The 19,765-nt window shown below is 36.3% G+C and overlaps 1 protein-coding gene and 1 long non-coding RNA gene across 5 annotated transcripts in view; one reads left to right on the top strand and one right to left on the bottom strand.

Moving 5' to 3' along the window:
- The window catches only part of LOC123308307 (hypoxia-inducible factor 1-alpha), a 79,995-nt gene that overhangs the window by 58,536 nt on the left and 1,694 nt on the right, over positions 1–19,765 (top strand). For 3 of the 4 annotated variants that reach the window (XM_044890912.1, XM_044890909.1, XM_044890913.1), the window contains exons 8-11: positions 3,644–3,915; positions 12,061–12,281; positions 13,243–13,561; positions 14,307–14,563. In XM_044890912.1, the coding sequence (XP_044746847.1) occupies positions 3,644–3,915; positions 12,061–12,281; positions 13,243–13,561; positions 14,307–14,563 (1,069 nt within the window). The remainder of the gene's footprint in view (positions 1–3,643; positions 3,916–12,060; positions 12,282–13,242; positions 13,562–14,306; positions 14,564–19,765) is intronic. The other variant, XM_044890910.1, reaches the window with a different exon arrangement.
- LOC123308310 lies at positions 10,726–19,492 on the bottom strand. The gene is made up of 2 exons (XR_006537088.1): positions 18,446–19,492; positions 10,726–11,028 (listed from the first exon to the last, which is right to left on the bottom strand). It is a non-coding gene; the product is annotated as an uncharacterized LOC123308310 (long non-coding RNA).

Here is a 19,765-nt window from a genome sequence, read left to right as displayed (position 1 = left end):
GCGCCGATTTTTTGGCTTCGCTATACCAGCCATCGCGTTGCCAAGAATATGATATTCGACTCAAAAGAAACTTTTTTGTCTTGTTATTCCGTTTATGGAGATTTATTGCATTAAATGAGGAAACATTTGGATGATGGCATGTGCTCATTTCATTACTTCGAAAAACAAACATGCTTTCCTTTCAATGTAATATTTTCCTACCAAAGATTCCAAATAATGTTGCAGGGTGGAAGAGACTTGTTTTCGACAGCAATTCTTAATCAATCACTCCTAAAGTGTATGTCATTGACCACAAAAGAAAAAAGAAAAGTAAAATTTCAAATTCAACAAGTTAAATATCATCCCTACAATAAAAAATGGAAATTGGAAATTTTTCGGATGTTAAATATCGACAAGAATATCTCCCAGAGAAATCATAGTAGATCTCAGTGTTGTAAATATTCTAAAAAAGTAGTTCTTCTAGTAACAAGTTTTCATCGACCTCTTCAACTGTCCCCACTTTTTTCGGAATTTTTGGAGTGGAAATAATTAACCAATAATTAGAGAAAACTCAACAGATATTTATAAACTAAAAACAGAATAACATATATATGACACTAAAATGAGTGTTTAAACCACGAGACGTGTTTCGCTATCACAAAAGCATCTTCTGGTGGGTGAAGGTAAACAGTTCATCTTCACTCACTTCGAATTCACCTGCATATCAAAAGATGCGCTGGAACTAAATAGTTAGGGAGCCCACGATGCTAAATCCTCGTGGGGACCTAGTGGATTTTGAAGATTAGATGGTAGATATAAAAAAAAAGTTCATTGATGTATGCACTTTCAGCGGTGGGGAGAGCGTCTGCAGGTTTTCAAAGATCTAAAAAAAATCGTCAGGTGTACAGGGTTGGCAAAATTCGTTGTCTACTGAGGAGATCTCGAGAGCTATAGCAGCTAGAAGAAAATGACACATTTTCTAGCTTTTTTTCAAAGAAACAAAAAATGGTGAAAACCGTAGCCTTCTACGATTCTTCGTTTTTAAGTTATTAGCAAAAAATGAGATATTGACGATTTCGAATAGTTCTCATAAATTTTTTTGTCTTTGAAGTTACAGATCTGACTTGAAACTTCTACAGGCACTTTTTCATGTAGACGACTCAAAATATTTTTTAATTTCGAATCATTAGGCAAACTTTCGTTTTCTCAAATGCAAACTATTATTTTTTGATTTCGAATTGGAAAAAAATCTTTCGTCAGTAGATTCTACGTATAAAAGTGTCTAAGAAGGTTCAAGTTTCAGATATGTAACTTCAAGGACAAAAAAGTTATGAGAACTTTTCGAAATCGTCAAAATCTCAATTTTTGCTAGTAACTCAATATCTAAAAATGATAGGCTGGTTCTGTTTTCAGATTTGGATTAGTCACGAAAAAGGAGGTACGAGAAAGTGTCATCCGTTTTCTTTTAGCTGCTATAGTTCTCGAGATCCCCTCAGTCGACAACGAATTTTGCCCAGCCTGTACATACTCGAGCTTGTCAGATTAAGATATGCCCTACGTATCTTTGATAATAAATTCATGTTAATGTGACTGCTTCCAACAAAGTCATCGTACAGCTAAATTTGTTACATATTTATAAAGAGTAACTCTTCTAGTAATAAATCTCGTAATTTCATAGACCTCATTGCAATCGTTTGATTTTGACGAATCTTTAATAAAGGAGGGGAACTACCCCACTGGACATAGGTAAATTTGTCATATTTTCAATCAGTTTTTGGGGCAAACAGAAAGATTTCTCTCAGGGCATAGACATCAAAGTATTCTGATCAAAATTCAATTTGTCATAAAGCAGATATATGAATTGATCTTCCTGTGTAAACTTTAATTTTATCGTCACGTTCCATCGCAATTGAACATCGACAACCTGCATGCTGATTAATGGTTTCATTCATTCGAAAACGGATACATCCAATATTGTAAACATTACACGTATTTATATCCTGTGCATCTTCACAGGTGTTTTGAGGTTTCAAAGCTAAGACAATTGGAAGAGGCATTCATTCTTTATGTAATCAGGATTCATTATTATTGTGACCATAACAATCTCGATATGACGACTTTTTCATTTACTGTTGCTGAGTTTTTCGATGATTTTCCGAAATTGGAAAATGTCTTTTTGCCATCTTCCCTTCTCCAGCTTTCGCACAAGTTACCAGCTATCTCTATTAATTTCACAGATTAAAAAAGCTGAGCGTTAATGCCGTATAACAAAAAGGGGCAATGGAGTATAGAAAATTTTCCCTATAACAACTTCAAATCCTTCTTAATAGAAATCAAATAATTCCTATGAGTTTTGATTAATACATCAAAATAAAACTGCTGCAGGTCTTATAATATATAAAGTGTCAGTTTCTAAAGAGTTTTCAAAAAGAAATCCAGAGAAAACGAGCGAACTATTGCTCATTTTTCCCTTGAATAATTATGTGTTAGCACCGAGCTTATAAGAACCATTACAATCAAATCTGAGTCTTCAGAAAATACGGAATGTATGGGGCTATCCTATAAGGACATAGCCGACGAACCTGTTGAGTTGAAATTTAAGTTTTCACTATTTTCTTGTAAGAAAAAAGTTTATGCATTATGAATTACCTTTTCCATATCTAGAACACGTACAACTTATTATTCCACTCAAGACCTCGATACCACCCCTTATATTTTTCATGAATTATGCCCGTTTGCACCTACTTATTTAAGACAGGCTTAACTTTAATGCTTGTTTATTTCTCTGATTTCTATAGTAGTTACCATAGCAATCACTGAAATATGCATGACTTAACATTGTGCCTGCTTTCAAACAGTCGGTGCAAACAGGCATTAATGTTCTGAATAAGAGCAGATGGGACTTAAGCAGAATATGTTTAGGTCCTTGGCGTCAGCTCATGTGGAGTTCAAGGCTTTTCATCTTTGTGCGAGATGGCAAGTCATAGCAGTAGTTTTGATTTTAAAATTTGGGGATAGAGGTTTGTACGTCCAATTTTAATCTTGATACGACAATGAGTTTCGAAAATATTTCTTCATTTCAATCACTCGAAAATGGATTGATAGGAGTGAGAATCTGATGACAACGTTTCGTGTCGTTTTTCAATCCCAAAACATAGAGTAGTATAGGCTGGGACATCGTACTCGCATTTCCCATTCAGCAATGCATCGCTGGTGGGAAATTTCGAAAAATCACGTTACGACCACGACCGGCCACTGACAGTTACTATGTCATCAATCCTTTTTCCACTCCAATAGCCCAGTTGTCACGTGAATTCCATATCATCATCCCGTCGTCGTCTATTCCCATGCTAAGTATAGGTAGTCCGCGCCGCTAGTGGGGATTTGAAAAACACGCGACTCTGCCTCGACTCCCGAGCGTGCACGCCTCAAAATACCAACGGCCGCCGAGACAGCCGCATCCGAACCCGAGCGCCTGATAAGCGGACGACCATCAGCTATATTAACTAGACAATTAGACCGGCGTTTTATTCGTCCGCGACCACGTTAACGTTTCCAGTCGCAAGTGCTTGAACGAACGCGAGACGTACGAACAGCGTTTTTCTCTCGTCGAGAACAACGGGGTAGGCCGCGAGTACAAGCGCACATTCTCTGATTTTTCCAGTGGCGTCGAATGCGAAAATGAAGTCTATTCGGCCAGTCAGTTATCTTGTGTGACCGAGGACGATCTGTCGACGAAGATCGAGGACTCGGAGGTTGTGCTCCTCGAAGAGGTACCGCTAGAGGTGGACGAGGAGGATCCCGAGCTGCGGGACAGCTTCCTGGACGGCGACGGTCTCCTGGGACCGAAACGCAACACGCAGAAGATCCTGACGCAGAGGACGGAGGAGATGAGCAGGGGTTTCCTCACCTTCACCGAAGATTCTGGATTGACAAGTAAGTGTCGTGGTTGCACGTAGGTTTCTTTTTATTTCGCGTATGTTTTTGGTCCTTCTATCGAGGGGATCGTCCCTGAGTAACAGGTATCTCGGTGGAGTGATTCACGTTGATGATTACGTGTTTTATGGGTCAATGCTGTAGTCTGATAACGTCTCTAAACTACCGATCTAATCTCATATTTTAATCTTTTGCCTCGATATCCCTGCTTTCACAAGTTTGATCAAAGAAATCAAGAGCTTATTTGACAGATTCCAATCGAAAATTAAATTTTCAATAATTGTTTCATGATACTTAGATAAGTTCTGAGTGTTTCTTGGCTGGTTCACAAAGAAAGAAATGTAATTCTGAATTATTGGTTTTACATGAAAGTGTTCACAATACGAAACATAATTTTTTACTGGTTATCAAATCTCGTCCCTATAATTGGTCAATAATGGGTAATCTCAGCTTGAGGACTGGTGAAACATCAACAGGAAACGAAAAACCCTTGTTGAAATTGCCAACGTTTCGAATCTTTATTGATTCATTCAATAAATAGCCCTGATGAAGAATCTATAAAGATTCGCAATTTCAACAAGGGTTTTTTGCTTCCTGTTGATGTTTCACCAGTCCTCAAGCTGAGATTACCCATTATTGATAATTTTTTACGTTTAAGAGCATCGTTACTAAAACGTAACTCATTCTATGTTCGAATTCTAGTGATATCTCAGGAGTATTCGAAGCTGGACAAGTTATCCATTTTCATACCTACTTTCCATACAAGTTTTTAATTCTCGAATATACCCTGAATTTGAATATCAATTTCAATCGAATAATATTTCCATAAGTGGATTAACTTGCTTAGATTTCAAGTTAGGAAAAAGCCTTGTCGTTTATGTCCAATAATCTCCTTTTGCTTGAACATTTTTAATATAATAGTCATGAGGGAGGTATCTTAACGTCTCAAGAGTTTTAATAAGGAGTTGACTTTCATTCATTGAAACATGACATAATATCTAACAGTAAAATGTTGACATTTCTTGAGTAGAAGTTAATTATAAGGTACGTTTGCATTGCGAATACCTTAAGAATAAGGACAATATTACATTTACGTTCATTGTGAACGAGCACTTTAGCTTGAAAACAGAACATCTGTCAAATAGTTGATAAGGCCATCATAGTTTTGTGAAAATTGCTGCGAGTTTATCGATCATTTTGAAGATACTGAGCAAATTACAATTTTTAGAGTACATAAGTTGATTTAATATACAGGGTGTCCTTGCACTATGTTACTCTTTCTCATGTGTGGATAAAGTATATGAAGACAAGAATGCTGCGAAGATATGTGCCTCAATCAAATTTTTGAATTTGATTGGACACCCTCCCTTTAAGTCTTCAGGACCGCCAGAAACTTGCTGACCCTGGAACTTAAATGTCAGAAACTTTTTTGTTTGCTGGAAGATATCGGCGAAATTCCTTCATTTAGGTATTTTTTCATTTTCTGCAAAAACGGTACACCGGAGCAATATCGAAAATTGCAACGTTTTCGAGTTACAAGCTGTTTTTATTATTGATATAAAAATATTTCAAGCTCTATTCTCTTCTTTCAATGTCCTAAAATGTCTCCTACCTCTACTTTTTGATAAAAATACTTCCTTGAAGGGACTTTAGAAACTCAAGATAAGGAAATTTTGAATACTCATAATTCAAATTATGGAATCATTCAACAGTTTTAGTAACCATGGCAACAATAAACAGCTTTAAACATCATCCATCATCATAAAAATGCTTGTTAAAACTCGAAAACGGTATATTTTTTCGATGTTGTACTGGTACATTTTTTTCCTTGCAGAATTTATGATTAAATACATAAGTGGAGGTATTTTGCCGATATCTTAAGCCAAAAACAAAGTTTTAAACCATTTAAACCATAGGTCTAAGGTTGTATCCAATTAAATTAAAAAAATTACCAGAATCAGTTGAGTTTTTCGTTATCAAAAAAACTGAGTATCATTTGGAGCCAATTATCTTCGCAGTGTAGCGTCTTGGGTGAAAAAATTGAAAAATTCCTCCCTTGTCTTTATATAATTGATTCACACCTGAGAAAGAGTCACCGGGACACCTTGTATAAAAAAAAAAAAATAACCTTAACATATGTGTCGAATCAGCTGACCTTGACCACATTATCCTTTTTTCCGATCAGAATAAATTTTCTACCCCATTGCACATATTCCCTAAATTTCCGTCTCTCTACGATCAATATTTTTGGAAAGTAGGTATTTCTTCTTCAAGATAAAATACTATCAGATACCTTTCATTCTCTCGATAGATGGACCAAAAACTAACTTTAGAGTCTTTGGACGGTGTACATACATATGGCATTGATGTAAATAGAGTCGACCCCTAGGTGGTGGCTATTAAAAACCCAAGTTACCGGTGAATGACCTCCAAGCAAACCTCATGGACTACAATTCCTTCCACTCCACACACACACACATACGCATCTCGTGAGAATCTCTTGCGCCAAGAAATTTCGAGAAAAAAGCCTCTCATTTGCAGGGACGTTCGGAAAACGCATTTGTGCGGAGTGAATGGACCATTCTCCTCCTGATCATCTGACCCACTCCATTCACATGTTGCGTCGTTAAAATTCGCGAGCAATTTCGTTCGCCATTGTTGGAACACGCTCGCGGTCGTGTTTCCTTATTAGGGATCGGCTGTTATCAGGACTTGGTTGCTTGTGGTACGATCAGAAAACCGTTAACGATATAATTGCATGCGGGTCGGACCTTGAGGTAGATCATGTAAAATGCCAATTGACTTGGGACACAGGAAAGTGTCTATACAATGAAGCGCGTCAGAACGAATTTAGAGTGATTGAAATTGATGGACTGTAGCTTCTCTCCGATAAATCAGGACAGTTTTGAAGTGATCAATTTTGATCTGGTGAAATGCCTCGTTTCATTGAGCTACTCTGATTCGAAGAAGAAAGACCATAAGGGAAAATGTTCAGTTCACTTATTCAACTCAATTCGCTTCAAAGTAGTCAAAATTCTAAGGCTCGATATAGTGCGTTATAATTAGGGAACAATATTTACCGTCGGTGTTTATTTTAACCGTACCAAACGAAAGTTGTTTTGATCCTATTCATGAAAATAGATCTTGGCAAATGTTGGAAAGGTTATAACTAAATATTGTTCAATTAATTACGGTTTATGAATGCGTCAAATCAATGTTATCGAACGTTTGGTGTGGAACTGCATTATCGCCTGATTCTTTCCTTTTGGCTCTCACGTAATTTTATGATAAAATAAATTGTTGGATTGTTTATTGTTTACTCGTTCTATTGAATTAAGAGTATGAATGTTATGTGGAGGATAACCTTTCCAAAAGATATATATTTACTAGTACCAACTTAATCGTAAATATTTGTTCCAGTATGGGAAATTCACTAAAAGACTATACAGGATGAGTCTTGAGTCACATATTTTAACAGTTGATTCTTGAGGTCAAAAGAAATTCTTTTTTTCTGTACAATTTTTTTCCGATCCGGCCCTAATAGAAAGATATATATATATAGCCATTTCAAGTTTTCATAATGAGCTATGCCAGCCCTGGAGAAACAAAATTCCCTTCAGAATAAGAAGCTGAATCTATGACACTACACATCTGTGGATCTTTCAAACAAAGTTGTATTCAGCCGAAGTACTCAATTTTTCAAATTTCACAGATACATTTTGATTTTTGAACGTTCAAATATTCATTAGTTAGCTTCCAACTTAGTTTCAAGAGTTGGGTTCTTTCAATTTTCGGTATTTTTATGGTACGTATTGGTGATAATGAGAAAACTGGAAGACGTGGGTGATATCTTGTGTTCGAAAAAGATTAATCAAATAAATATAAAACTATACTCCGAAATTCAATTCATTCGATAAAACCGTTTGTGAGATGACATTTTAATAGTTTTTCAACAGCCTGTATCTTTCAAACCGAGCCGTTTCGGATAAAATGGTAAAAGAAGAATGTGATTCTTCTGACCTCAAGGATCTATTGTTAAAATATACGTAGAATTCAAATTCTCACCCTGTATATCGTTTTAGACATAGTTAAGCTGTAACTATTACATCATGATTTATTTGAATTGAACTGGTTCACCATTACCTTGAATAAATTTTGCTAGATAGAATATAAATACCGATCTATTGAATTGAAATATTCTCAAATACCTGTGCATATTACTGAAGGAATGTGATTGACTTTTAATGAGACACATCTAATCTGATCTATCTATTCGACCCAACTATTGTCTTTTTATCTTCGACATCGTAAAGTGTCCATATCAGTATAAAATTAAGTTATCAAATTCTTCCATGGAATGATGTGTTACTTCCTCTCCAGCTATCTTAGGAAGTTTGAGGTTCAAGATCAGCTTTCGCTGGTGAATGCTCCCATCATTGCTATCGAAAATTGAATAAAAGGTTTTGGACGCGTACAGTATTTTGGTTATTATATACATCTTTTTGTCCATATTTTTTATTCTGTTTTCACTATCAATAATGTCAAATTCCTTTCGCTTTTCAAACGACAAACTTCCCAGAATTCCGATGAACCAACAGAGACATAATAGGACGTTTTAATTATGTATTCGACGATATTCTCAGCCTTGACACTGCTATTGAAGTATGAATAAGATTATTTAATACCTCTGTTCAAACCATTAAACCATTGTTCTACCTTGGCATGTAACTCTTACTGATAAAATGTTTTTCTTTTCTGACGCTTTTCCTACCTCAAGCTATTCGCTATAGGCATCACGAATCTGTTATGTAATTCAAATCTAATTTTAAAACATGGATTATAAATAATATCCAATAAATCGTGATTTCAGTGCAAAATTCAGATTTACATTTCATAGTACTGAATGACTAGTTGTGTTATTTACTTATTATTGTACGTTTTCATCTCTCTGAAAGCGTCGATGGGAGCAGAGAAAGGAAAAATGGAAATATCTCGGAAAATCTAACAGGTGGACTGTTTTGGATCGTTGACGTAAGAAAATTTCGAAGAATATGGAAATAATGAATATTTGTCTAACTACAGGGTTTCTCAAATTTTAAGAAGTTCCATTGGGTACTCTCCAAACGTAAAAACCTGGCGTGCCATTGAAAATTTGAAAAAGATAAGGCGTATACGTAATGCCACATTAATACACTTATAAACATGGCACTCGGAAAGTTCCTGCTCAAGGACTTCATGATGAAAATCCACTCTCAGTTTGATCAGTATCTAATCATCCAATATGATACGGTATCAGTCATTGCGATGATAAATTGTGGTAGTCGAGTTCCAGGACCACATGACCATCTCTATTGGCAAATCGCAAGTTGTCTTTTCAATTACATAATTTGCTGGGAGATATGCATATTATCTTACCAGCAGAATTGTTTGTTTGTTATGTTGTAACAAAAACGTTATCGATTAAGATCGTTTTTTACATGAGATATCGAGTGAAGAATGCTCTCAGAGAAGGTTAAGCGCGAATATAGTAGGTTAATTTCAGATCCATCTAATGTTTGATCTAGTGACAAGATATGAAATTAAGTCAATTTGGAAATTCAGTAACCTCCCACAAATCTACTGATAAAATGTGGGGATAAAACGTTTTATTTTTTATTATTGCAGGAAAAATAAAAGAAAATTGTTGTGTAGGTTTCAATCAAACCTTGGATATTATAAATATTAGGACAGTTGAGTTAAAATGAATATTATGCGAAAATAAAATTAGTAAATTGAAACAAAGATCGTAAGTCTTTATCGGAGATAGGAATTACCTAAAGAATTTCTACAATTTCTGGCTTTGTTGTGTTGGTAACGACAGTCCAGCAGGATAATCGAAATCATTACTTATCAGCCAACAGTTGTTTCTGAAAATATTTCTCAGTTTTATTATATTAATGGCTTGATTTTTGAATTTTAGTGTCTGCCGTAATGAATCTTTTAGCATTCTGCTACCCAGACTCGTTTGAAAGCTTAGATGAAGGAATATTTGTATCTAATACTGGTTGGGAATAGTTATGTTTTGTCATTGTCTGACAACAATAAAAAGTTTTGTTAGTCCAAGGATTTTTTCTAATATAACCATTTTCACAAGACAATTAAAATTTTGATTGATATTTGAAGTGTAGTCAAGAAACTCATTTAAAAGTGAAATTAAACTGTACCACTGTTGAAATAGCGGCAGTTATATCAATGAGCCTCACACTGCATTCAAGTGTACGGAATATAAATAAGATCATTAAAATTGCTCGGTGCTGCATTGAAAGACTGGATCTATCCACTGTCAATAAATCATCTTTCCTACCTGTAGACCTAACTCAGATATATCAAACAAACTCACGCTTTTATTTGCATAAACTCGTTCAGGAGAGAACACTTGCGTTGTCATAAGAAGGAATATTCTCCAGCTTTTATTGTTTGGTTAACACTTCTGGTGCTAAGTGAAAATACAAGCAGAAGTTTAAGGACCTTGCATTAGGTCGTGGCAGGTACGCCAGCCTAAGAGCTAAAAACCGTAGGATTATACAATAAAGTGATCCAAAATATTCGATGGAATGTCGAATAACCATTATCGAATAATTAATTAGATTAATAACTGTTTTGGGTTCGAAAACAAGTTTTGTTTATGGGCGACCCCGAAAAATGGTCATGTTGAAAGGTTCTCCGATATCTAGGTACCTCGAACTGTTTAAAGTGAATCAAACCAGAAGCGGCAAAGTTATTTTATCTCGTTTTCAACACATTTGGTTTTAGGTTGATCAAATAAGAATGTTTCATTAACATCTATTTATTTTGGTGATCATTGGTGTTTGTTATCCACTCATTTACACATCTTTTTCTCAAACAGTTCATATCGAGATTTATGGAGTTGGGATTTTATTTTTCACTCGATTTCTCATTTTTACTTCTGTATATCATCATTATTTGGGTGACGGTCTTCGGTGTATGGTACTTTCTGTTTCAATTTCTGGGTATAAGCTTTATCTCTCTTCCTTGCAGCAATCCCCTGTTGCCATTCAGACCCTTACTTTGATCTAGGTCTTACCTCAGATGATTCAGCTTCCTCCTTCTTTTCTGAAAGCAATTATGTCGCTTTAAAATATGAACCGAACGAATTTGTTGAGCAGAAAAAAGAAACCAAAGGTATCTATTTTTTTGCCATTATCATGATCATCCCCATCACCTCTCAATTGTTTGTACAGATATTTGAAATAGTTTTTTTCATTTTTTTTTAGATCGTAGTTCCAGTTTTAATCACGGTGTCCGAAACTGTCCATATACATCGAATAGAAATTGAATGATTCAGTGTATATATTTTCCTGAAAATGAAATTTTCTCATTCAATTGAATAAGTTGAATTACCTTCATTAACATAAGATTACCTCAACTTGGAGTTGAGAGATTCAAAGGCAAAGATATTTTGTACACAATGCTCGAATAGGTCAATTTTTTAAACTAGCTGATATGGTAGGGCGTATTTACTTCACTCAAATTTACTTCACTTTATTTCACTTCAGTTCACTTCCCTACTGTAGTCTGCTCTACTCAACTTTTTTTCCATAATCTGGATTGTTTCTTGGAGAGTCACCTTTTCAACAATCAAAGTCTTGTGAAAACAAGTTTTGCCAATCAGGAGATTATACCCGGACAGACAGACAAAAATGTAGATGAGATAGAGTGATTTCTGTCAAAAAATAATGTGGGGTTTTCACATAATTTTTTTTTTAGCAGCCTCTGCTTAGATACAGCTTCCTAAAGACGGCACCTGAGAAGCAATTTTTATTTTTTTTTTCCATTTCTAACACAAAAAATACCGCTTGAAAAAACTCAACTGTGGAACTTGTAAAGCTGTGTAATTCAAAATAAAAATTGACCTGTCAGAGCATATCTCAACGAAATATTAAATACCGAAGATAATTTCTGCCTTACTTTTCACACACTATCTATCTCATCACCTATTACCACAAATTACTCTGTTGATACTATAGAAACGTATCCGACTAGTTAATTAATTCAATGCCATATTATCACGTTGTGTTGCCACTGAAGCTTCATCAATCCCAATTCGAATACGCACGTAATTCAATTGTGCCTCTTCCTTTGCAGTGCTGAAGGAGGAACCGGACGATTTAACACATTTGGCCCCGGTGGCCAGCGACGTATGCGTCCCCCTCGAAGACCACCCATTCCTCTCGGAAGTGTTCGATGATCTCTTGCTCAAGGACAACTTCAGCCCGCTCATGATGGACGAGCCCTTGGACCCGTTCATCTCTTACAGGGACACGTACGATATGTCGCCGGAACTCCTGTCGCCGACGCTATCAAAGGTCAGTATCGGAAATTTGTATGATTTGAAAGGTTTTACGATAGGCTGCTGCGAGAGGTATTCAAGCTAATAGGTTGTAGCCAGCAGGTCAAACTTCCAAATATATAAGAGGTAGATGTAATAAAGTTGCTTATACAATTGCTTATTACTATCTTATGAGATCATTTGGTCTACTCGAAGAGTAGATAAAGGGATTGGGCTGCAGACCACACATTATGCAGTGGCCATTCCTGGTGTTATGGACTTCGATGGGGGGAAAGAACTGTAACAACACCATTAAGATTAAATGCCAGTGGAGCTGCCCTTAGCGATGAATGTCTGTGAGGGCTCTCAAGATGGCAGAGGATCCCTTCTCCATAGAGGGAACTAGCTTTTGCTGGACTTACTGGTTGTTTCTTGGGCCGCTGGTGCAGGAGCAGTTATGAAACCTTGCAGAGTTAAGGACAACACACCTAGGAAACACAACAACTATTATTCTTATGATAAGGGAGCCTACTCTGTGTCGACTTGTGGCAGAGTCTCTCCAAGCTGATGGACAATAGGTAACAAGGCCTCTGTTCAGCCAGTTGGCACTACAGGGAGGAGAAGAAGTATTGCTCTACTCTTACTATTTCTCGTCTTTCTAACCTTGCAAAAATGAATGGAAATCATGGATAGGTATCCATTGGAATGCAGTGAATCAGAGTTTGTTTAAAAACTCCCTCCACCTACCCGAAAAGCAATGAAATATGTACATACAAATAGAAGAAATTTTTCTCTCTTGCCTTCTGCATGCATTGAGCATTCAATCACAATTGTTGATTATTTTTTACTGGCTCAACCAGAATTGAATGATGCCCTAAAGGTCAAAGGAGCTGTCTTTTCAGCCTTCTGTAGTAAAACCTTCAACTTGCATTCTAATTCCGAACCTATAAATAAAGTCTTGCGCTCCATTGACACTGAATATCAATTTTTTTTTTCAGAACTACGACTCAAGTCTGCCCTCCCTGAACAGCCCGAGCAATTCCTTGGGCGAAGACGACCACATCCCCTCCTTCGTCAACTACCCCGTAGAAGACGACAAATTGGACTCTTCCATCAGGCCCGGTTCCCCCTACATTCCAATGAGCATGGACGATTTACCGCTCCTCCTGTCATCGTCGAACGATCTCATGTGGAGCAACAGCAGCAGTCCCATACCCCCAAGTCCGACGAGTTGTAAGACCACGAGCGACAGTAGTTTGGCGCAATTGTTGTCGACGACGGTCAAAACTACGACAAAGTCAAATGCCATAGAACTAGGTAATGAAGGCATATGTTCGGATGAGGTTTGATGATGGAATCGCTGGTGAAAAATGATCTGGCTCTCGTGTAACGATGTATTCGTTTCAGCAGCTTAGGAATAAGCTGATATAATACCAGAAAATGCAGAATACATATTGATTAGCTAGGTAACCCCCTAGGGGCTCCTGGTCTTCTGTTTAGAAGCACCAACTAGGGACGTTATAGGTCCTGGTAATGCTCATCAAGGGATCACAAAGAAATCCAGATCTTTAAGTGACTTCTTGAAAAAAATTTCGACTGAACTTGACCCTTGAAGCTACATTTCCTTTTTTTCAAATCTGCTGTACCAGCAAATCCCTTGATTTTTCCACTAGTGTTGAAATGGCAACTGGATATCGTGGGACAAAGCTATCAATTGATAACTTCAAAATTTTTCGATATCCCCTTAGTTTCTCTAGCCACCACCTTGAGTATCCTAGAACAGTATCCTGAGGAGTTGTAGAATATGAATATTACGAAGTTCAACCTCTATGAAATCAGGCATTTACCGAGCAAAACAAATCATTTTTCACAGCGAGCCTTATCAAACCATGAAAATAGAATAGTAACATGCAGGGGAAAGTTCCTCCTTGATCTTATGTCTTAATTTGCGGTCGGTTGATGTCACAACTAGCCGCAGTTACACAATTTCCCTTGCATTTCACTTTTCTATTTATAGAAGATCCCTCTTTCCGACATTTTAAATTAACATTGCCCGTTTTAGGTCAATCGTTAAGGTCGGAAGGTACCACCACATCTCACAGCAACAAACGATCGAGTTCCAGCAGCACCAGCCCATCGAGTAAAAGGATGAGGACGGAACAGCCGAAAGATAAGGTCTCTTCAGAACTCTTGCATCAATTAATTTCGAATAACGGCGCGAACGGCCGTGGTCAACGGAAAAAATCGAGCTGGTTGCTGGACAGCCAAAAGGCCACGTGCGTAAGCCAGCCCAGCGATAGCGTCCTAATGAACTTATTGGTAAGCGGCTTCGACATCAGATCGGGCTACATCTGTCTGGCGCCCACCAAGTCCAAGAGATGAACGTGGATCATTTTTCTCTCGCGAAACTGGACCGAATGCGTTGTAGTATTTGAAAGGTGCCGCGTTGTGAGGAACTGTACACTTTCCTTACTAGTCATTATCTTGTTAGACTGATTCCTATAGGCGAGAAGGATGGAGGCATTTCAGACACAACCTGTGGCAAAATTGGTAGCTTTCGTACTTCCGAAGTCGAGGGAGTTTTTGGTCACCTAACTACATGGGCGCCCGCAGGGGGGGGCAGGGGGGGCCACGGCCCCCCCTGAGATTCTGATAGACACCGTTAGAGAAATTTTTCTTTCAGTAAAACTAATCGTAGATGATATTTTGCCCCCCCTGAGAAAAATTTCTGCGGGTTTCTGCGGGCGCCCATGCCTAACTAAGAATTTTCTCGGCCTAAATAGCGTATAGAGGCAGGCTGTGATAAGAACATTTCGATAATCTGGCTACCATTTTGAATTTAGACTCTTGTTCATCTTGAACCTTGAAGAAACTGTACTTGTTCAAGTTCAATATAACTTCGACACCCTCAAGATTCAGATCGACATAAAAGTTCATATTTTCCCTTCACGAAGCTTTCATCGAGTACATTCACAGACAATAAAATCAGGTTCCACACACACTTCAGTTCGCATTTCTTTCGTGCCTTAACAGTACACGAGAAAATTGATTTATTCACCTCTGAAGCAACTGCCAAATGTTGAACACTGAGATGTGTACAAAGACAAAGGTACTGTGATAGGTTTTTTATCGGTCGCTGTGATGGGTTCTCTAAGTATGTTGAATACTCCCATCATTCCAAAGATTCAGTTGAAAGAATCGGTCACTGTGGGCATAAATAGAGAATTTGACACAGCCATATCAAAATGAGCTACTTGGTTTTAACAACAGAAAATAGCGATGAATATGTCTTGAAGCTGTGTAAGCTTTCTAGTTTTAAATGTCATGGATTAAAATATGTAATTGTAGAACCTAGAGAGATAATTTTAATAGATGAAAAAATATTTTGGCAAATGTAGGATAAGAAAACTGATCAAATTCAGGGATCTTTTATAAAGATCTTTTTGTGAATTATGATTATAAAACAAGTGTAGCATGATGTATGCTACCGTCGAAAAATAAAAACTTGCTGGTTATATATTGTCTTTCAATTTCAACCCTTCCAATTTCACTTTTATTTCAGGTTTTGGATTACTTTGTATTTATTTTTGTACTGTTTTTCAATAAAGATTCGTTGAGTTTTATTTTTTTTACTGATTTAAAGCAATACATTTACTTTCCAGGTCGATTTTGAACCTTTGAGATATTCAGAGTGTTCCAACAATTCCATTCAATATTGGAAATACATTAACCGCCAAAATAATCCTACCTCCAATAATTTCACACGTCTTCTAGGATAACTCTCTGGCCATTCATTTGATTTTGATTTTTTTCATCTTCTTTTTTAATATAACAATAATACAACAAATATCACATTGATAAAATCCAATATCCAATATATTCATGAAGCCTGGATCTTTGATTTGACACTATTTGACACCTACTATGGTAGTTGCTGCATTCTACAGAATGTTGCAAATTTCGTTTAACTTCAAATCAAAAATCCAACAATAGTATTGTTACAAAAAAGTTGGCCTAAAAGTCCACAAAAATGAGTAGTGAGTGTTAACCACAACTTTTGGTCACCGATGTTTTTTGACAGTCAGTGTATTTTCGGAATTACTATAAAAATTCATTAACTTCCAGCGTTTATGATGGGTTGAATCAAGTTGAAAGGTATAGGATAGCCTCTGAGGAGCACTCGATTTTTATACTGAATTCAATCAGCCGATCGGGACCTAGTTTGCGTTATAAACGACCAAAATGCCTCCATTATCACTTATACAGGGTGATTGACATGTACAGGGTGGGCAAAATTCGTTGTCTACTGAGGGGATATCGAGAACTATAGCAGCTAGAAGAAAATGGATGACACAATCTCTAGCCTTTTTTCATGTCTTATCCAAATCTGCAAACAGAATGGGCCTTTCATTTTTAGATTTTGAGTTATTAACAAAAATTGAGATTTTGACGATTCCGAAAAGATCTCATATTTTTTTTGTCTTGGAAGTTACAGATCTGAAACTTGAACCTTCTTGGGCACTTTCATACGTAGAATCTACTCACAAAAGATTTTTTTTTCAATTCAAACATAACAAATTCAATAAAAGTTCGCATTTAAAAAATGAATGTTCACCCAATGATTCGAAAAAATATTTTGAGCTCATCAGTGGATTCTACGTAAAAAAGTACCTGTAGAAGGTTCAAGTTTTAGATTTGTAACTTCAAAGACACAAAAGTTATGAGAACTTTGCGAAATTGTCAAACTCAAAAACGAAGTATCGTAGGAGGCTGCGGTTTTCACCATTCTTTGTTTCTCCGAAAATGAACTCGGAAATGTGTCATCCGTTTTCTTCTAGCTGCTATAGTTCTCGAAATCCTCTCAGTAGACAACGAATTTTTCCCACCCTGTACATATATTAAAGGTAGATTCTTGAAGTCAAAAAACCATTTTTCCGATTCAGCCAAAATAAAAAGATATAGCCATTCTAAGTTTTCATAAGGAGCTATGCCACCCGTGAAAAAAATAAATTCCCTGTGGATTTTTTGAACAGAGTTGCATTCAGCCAATTTAGGTACCCAAATTTTCGAATTTTAAGGAAATTTTCTATTTTCAAAGGACAAATTTCCGGAAAACGGCGCATTATCCGGCATAATATGAGAAGTACTATTTTCCAAAATAGTGAAATTTCGTTAGTGAGCGTTCAACTTACTTTAATGAGTTGGTTTCTTTGAAATTCTGGTATTTTTATATGTAATAGTCATAAAAAAACTGGAATATTCGAGTGGGATTTTGTGTTCGAAAAAGATTTATTACATCAATGAGAAATTATATTCAGAAAATATTATCATTCATTAATATCTTTTGTGAGATATAACTCATTTCATAGATTTTCAACAACCGAGCCGAATTGAAAAGAAGGCTGAGGGAAAAAATATCTTTGATTTTGATTCAAGATTTTATATTCAAAAATTTTGTGGCATTTTTTCTACGCTTTCACTCCATTTGTTGTATTTCAATCCAAAGAGACTGTAAAATCTTAGGACTGTACAAATTTTCACACATTTACCTCTATTAGTTCCGTCAAAAATTAAAATCTGTCTTCGGAAAATTTTCGGTTACAGAGGTTCATATGAAATTTTTGTCCTATTTTTCGACGAAGAATTTTAACTTTTTCAAACAAATTTCGGGACACTCTATACTTATATAGAGTGTTTCTTAAAGAGAAATCCAATATAAGAGAATTGAAATTCAGGTGTAAATTCAAAATTGTAGATGTTTTATGCTAATCATTGACGGATTTCGTTTTATTTCTTAGGGCCTGTCCAATAATCCCTATCGCACAGTTCGATAATAGACTAAAAAAAACTTCGTCAGATGATCCCAGATATTATTCAAATCAACAATAATAAATGGATCTTCTTGCCTAATTCAACTCCGTTTGTGATTTTCATTATTATTCATTCAACAGTAAGTATGGTATACTTTATAATGATTTTGTTTTGTTATAAAACTATTTTTGAGACTCCTAATTTTTTTATCATTGCTTGTAAACATAGTAAGTATAAACTTATTTGAATGCATAGTGTCTGATTATGATTTTATTACAGGTTGAATTGAACAATCATCTAAACAACACCCAATTTGATTTTATACACAGTTTGAAACCCACACAGCAGTTAATTGAATAAGGAGCTTCTTCTAGTCAATCCTCGACTTACCGGTCACATCCGCTGCAACAGTTAAGGAACACACTGTATCACCCACAAACTGACCAGCTCTGCTGACCGCCGACAGTTTAGTAGTTTCAGAGAAAGGGACAGTGAATGACTGCGAATTCGCCAGACGCCTGGAGCAAGAGAGCAACAATATTTATTTTGTGCCTACGTGATAATCTACGCATCAGCTCAAGTTCTTTTGTGAACGGGAACCGAAGAACATTAACGATTTGCTGTTACCTTCGGTCGGTTTCCGTCTTTATTGACAACCTCCGGAGATTGACCTGATTACAATGCAGTCACTTCCTTGAGGTCGACTCGGCGTAATTCTTTCTGGACTAGATTTATTTTTTGACTACAGTTTCATTTAGATGATCTTTCACATATGATATGTGGAAAACATGAGCTATTTTGTATTTCTTCATTTCACCGCAGGCAGCAGGATATACTCATCGCTATTATTCGAATCATAGTGCATATTTATAAATATTGTCATAACTATGTTAGATTCATTGTGTATAGTCTATACACAATCTTCATTTTCTCTTTCGCTGTGATAAATTTTTCTCAGAAACTTAGAAAAGCCACAGGAACTCAGGAACTTTTGTCTGCTTGTTCAAATTCATCGTCAATGCGGTTACCCATCCAAGCACTGAAATCGCCCAACTCTGCTTGGCTCCCAGAGAAAAATCATGTTGCAATATTTCGAAAAGACGAAATTGAATCAATCGTTTGAGTTATTGTCGAGAAATTGTTTGTTTGTTTGACGAAAGATTAATATTTGCTAGTACTAATGTATATTGAATGACGGAATGATATTTAAATAAGATCGCCCATTCCGAAAGTTAGAATATTCTCATCATCAATGAAAGATAAGCTTTTGGACTATATCGGCACGTCGATCGTGTTATGTCGTTTCTGTAGCCATAATCACCTCCATTGCAGAGAGATTAGGAAAACAGCCCCAATGATTATCCTGCAACTGAATATAAATTATTCATTTCTTCGGTTTTGACTACGCTACTATTTCTATTTTTTTCGATGTTCCAACTATCGTTGGTTGTTTTTATCCCATTTCACTCAGTATACAGAGTGTTTAACGCAAAGTGTACCGAAAATTTCTTTATCATAATGAACAGTCAGGAAGTATTCAACTAAAAACACCCTGTATGTCCTTGAACTGTTCCAGAACGAACTTCTCCAGCATCTAACCTAACCTGAGCGTGGTTCATTAGTTAATTTTTGAATAACCAAACACAAAATCGATTTCAATCTCTGCTGACATCCTGAAAGTCTTTTCTTCTTCTCATTCCAAAAAGCTGA

This window comes from Coccinella septempunctata, chromosome 2, assembly GCF_907165205.1.
Source record: "Coccinella septempunctata chromosome 2, icCocSept1.1, whole genome shotgun sequence".
In the NCBI taxonomy this organism is placed as follows: Eukaryota; Metazoa; Arthropoda; class Insecta; order Coleoptera; family Coccinellidae; genus Coccinella; species Coccinella septempunctata.
This window is presented reverse-complemented; position numbering and strand designations above follow the sequence as displayed.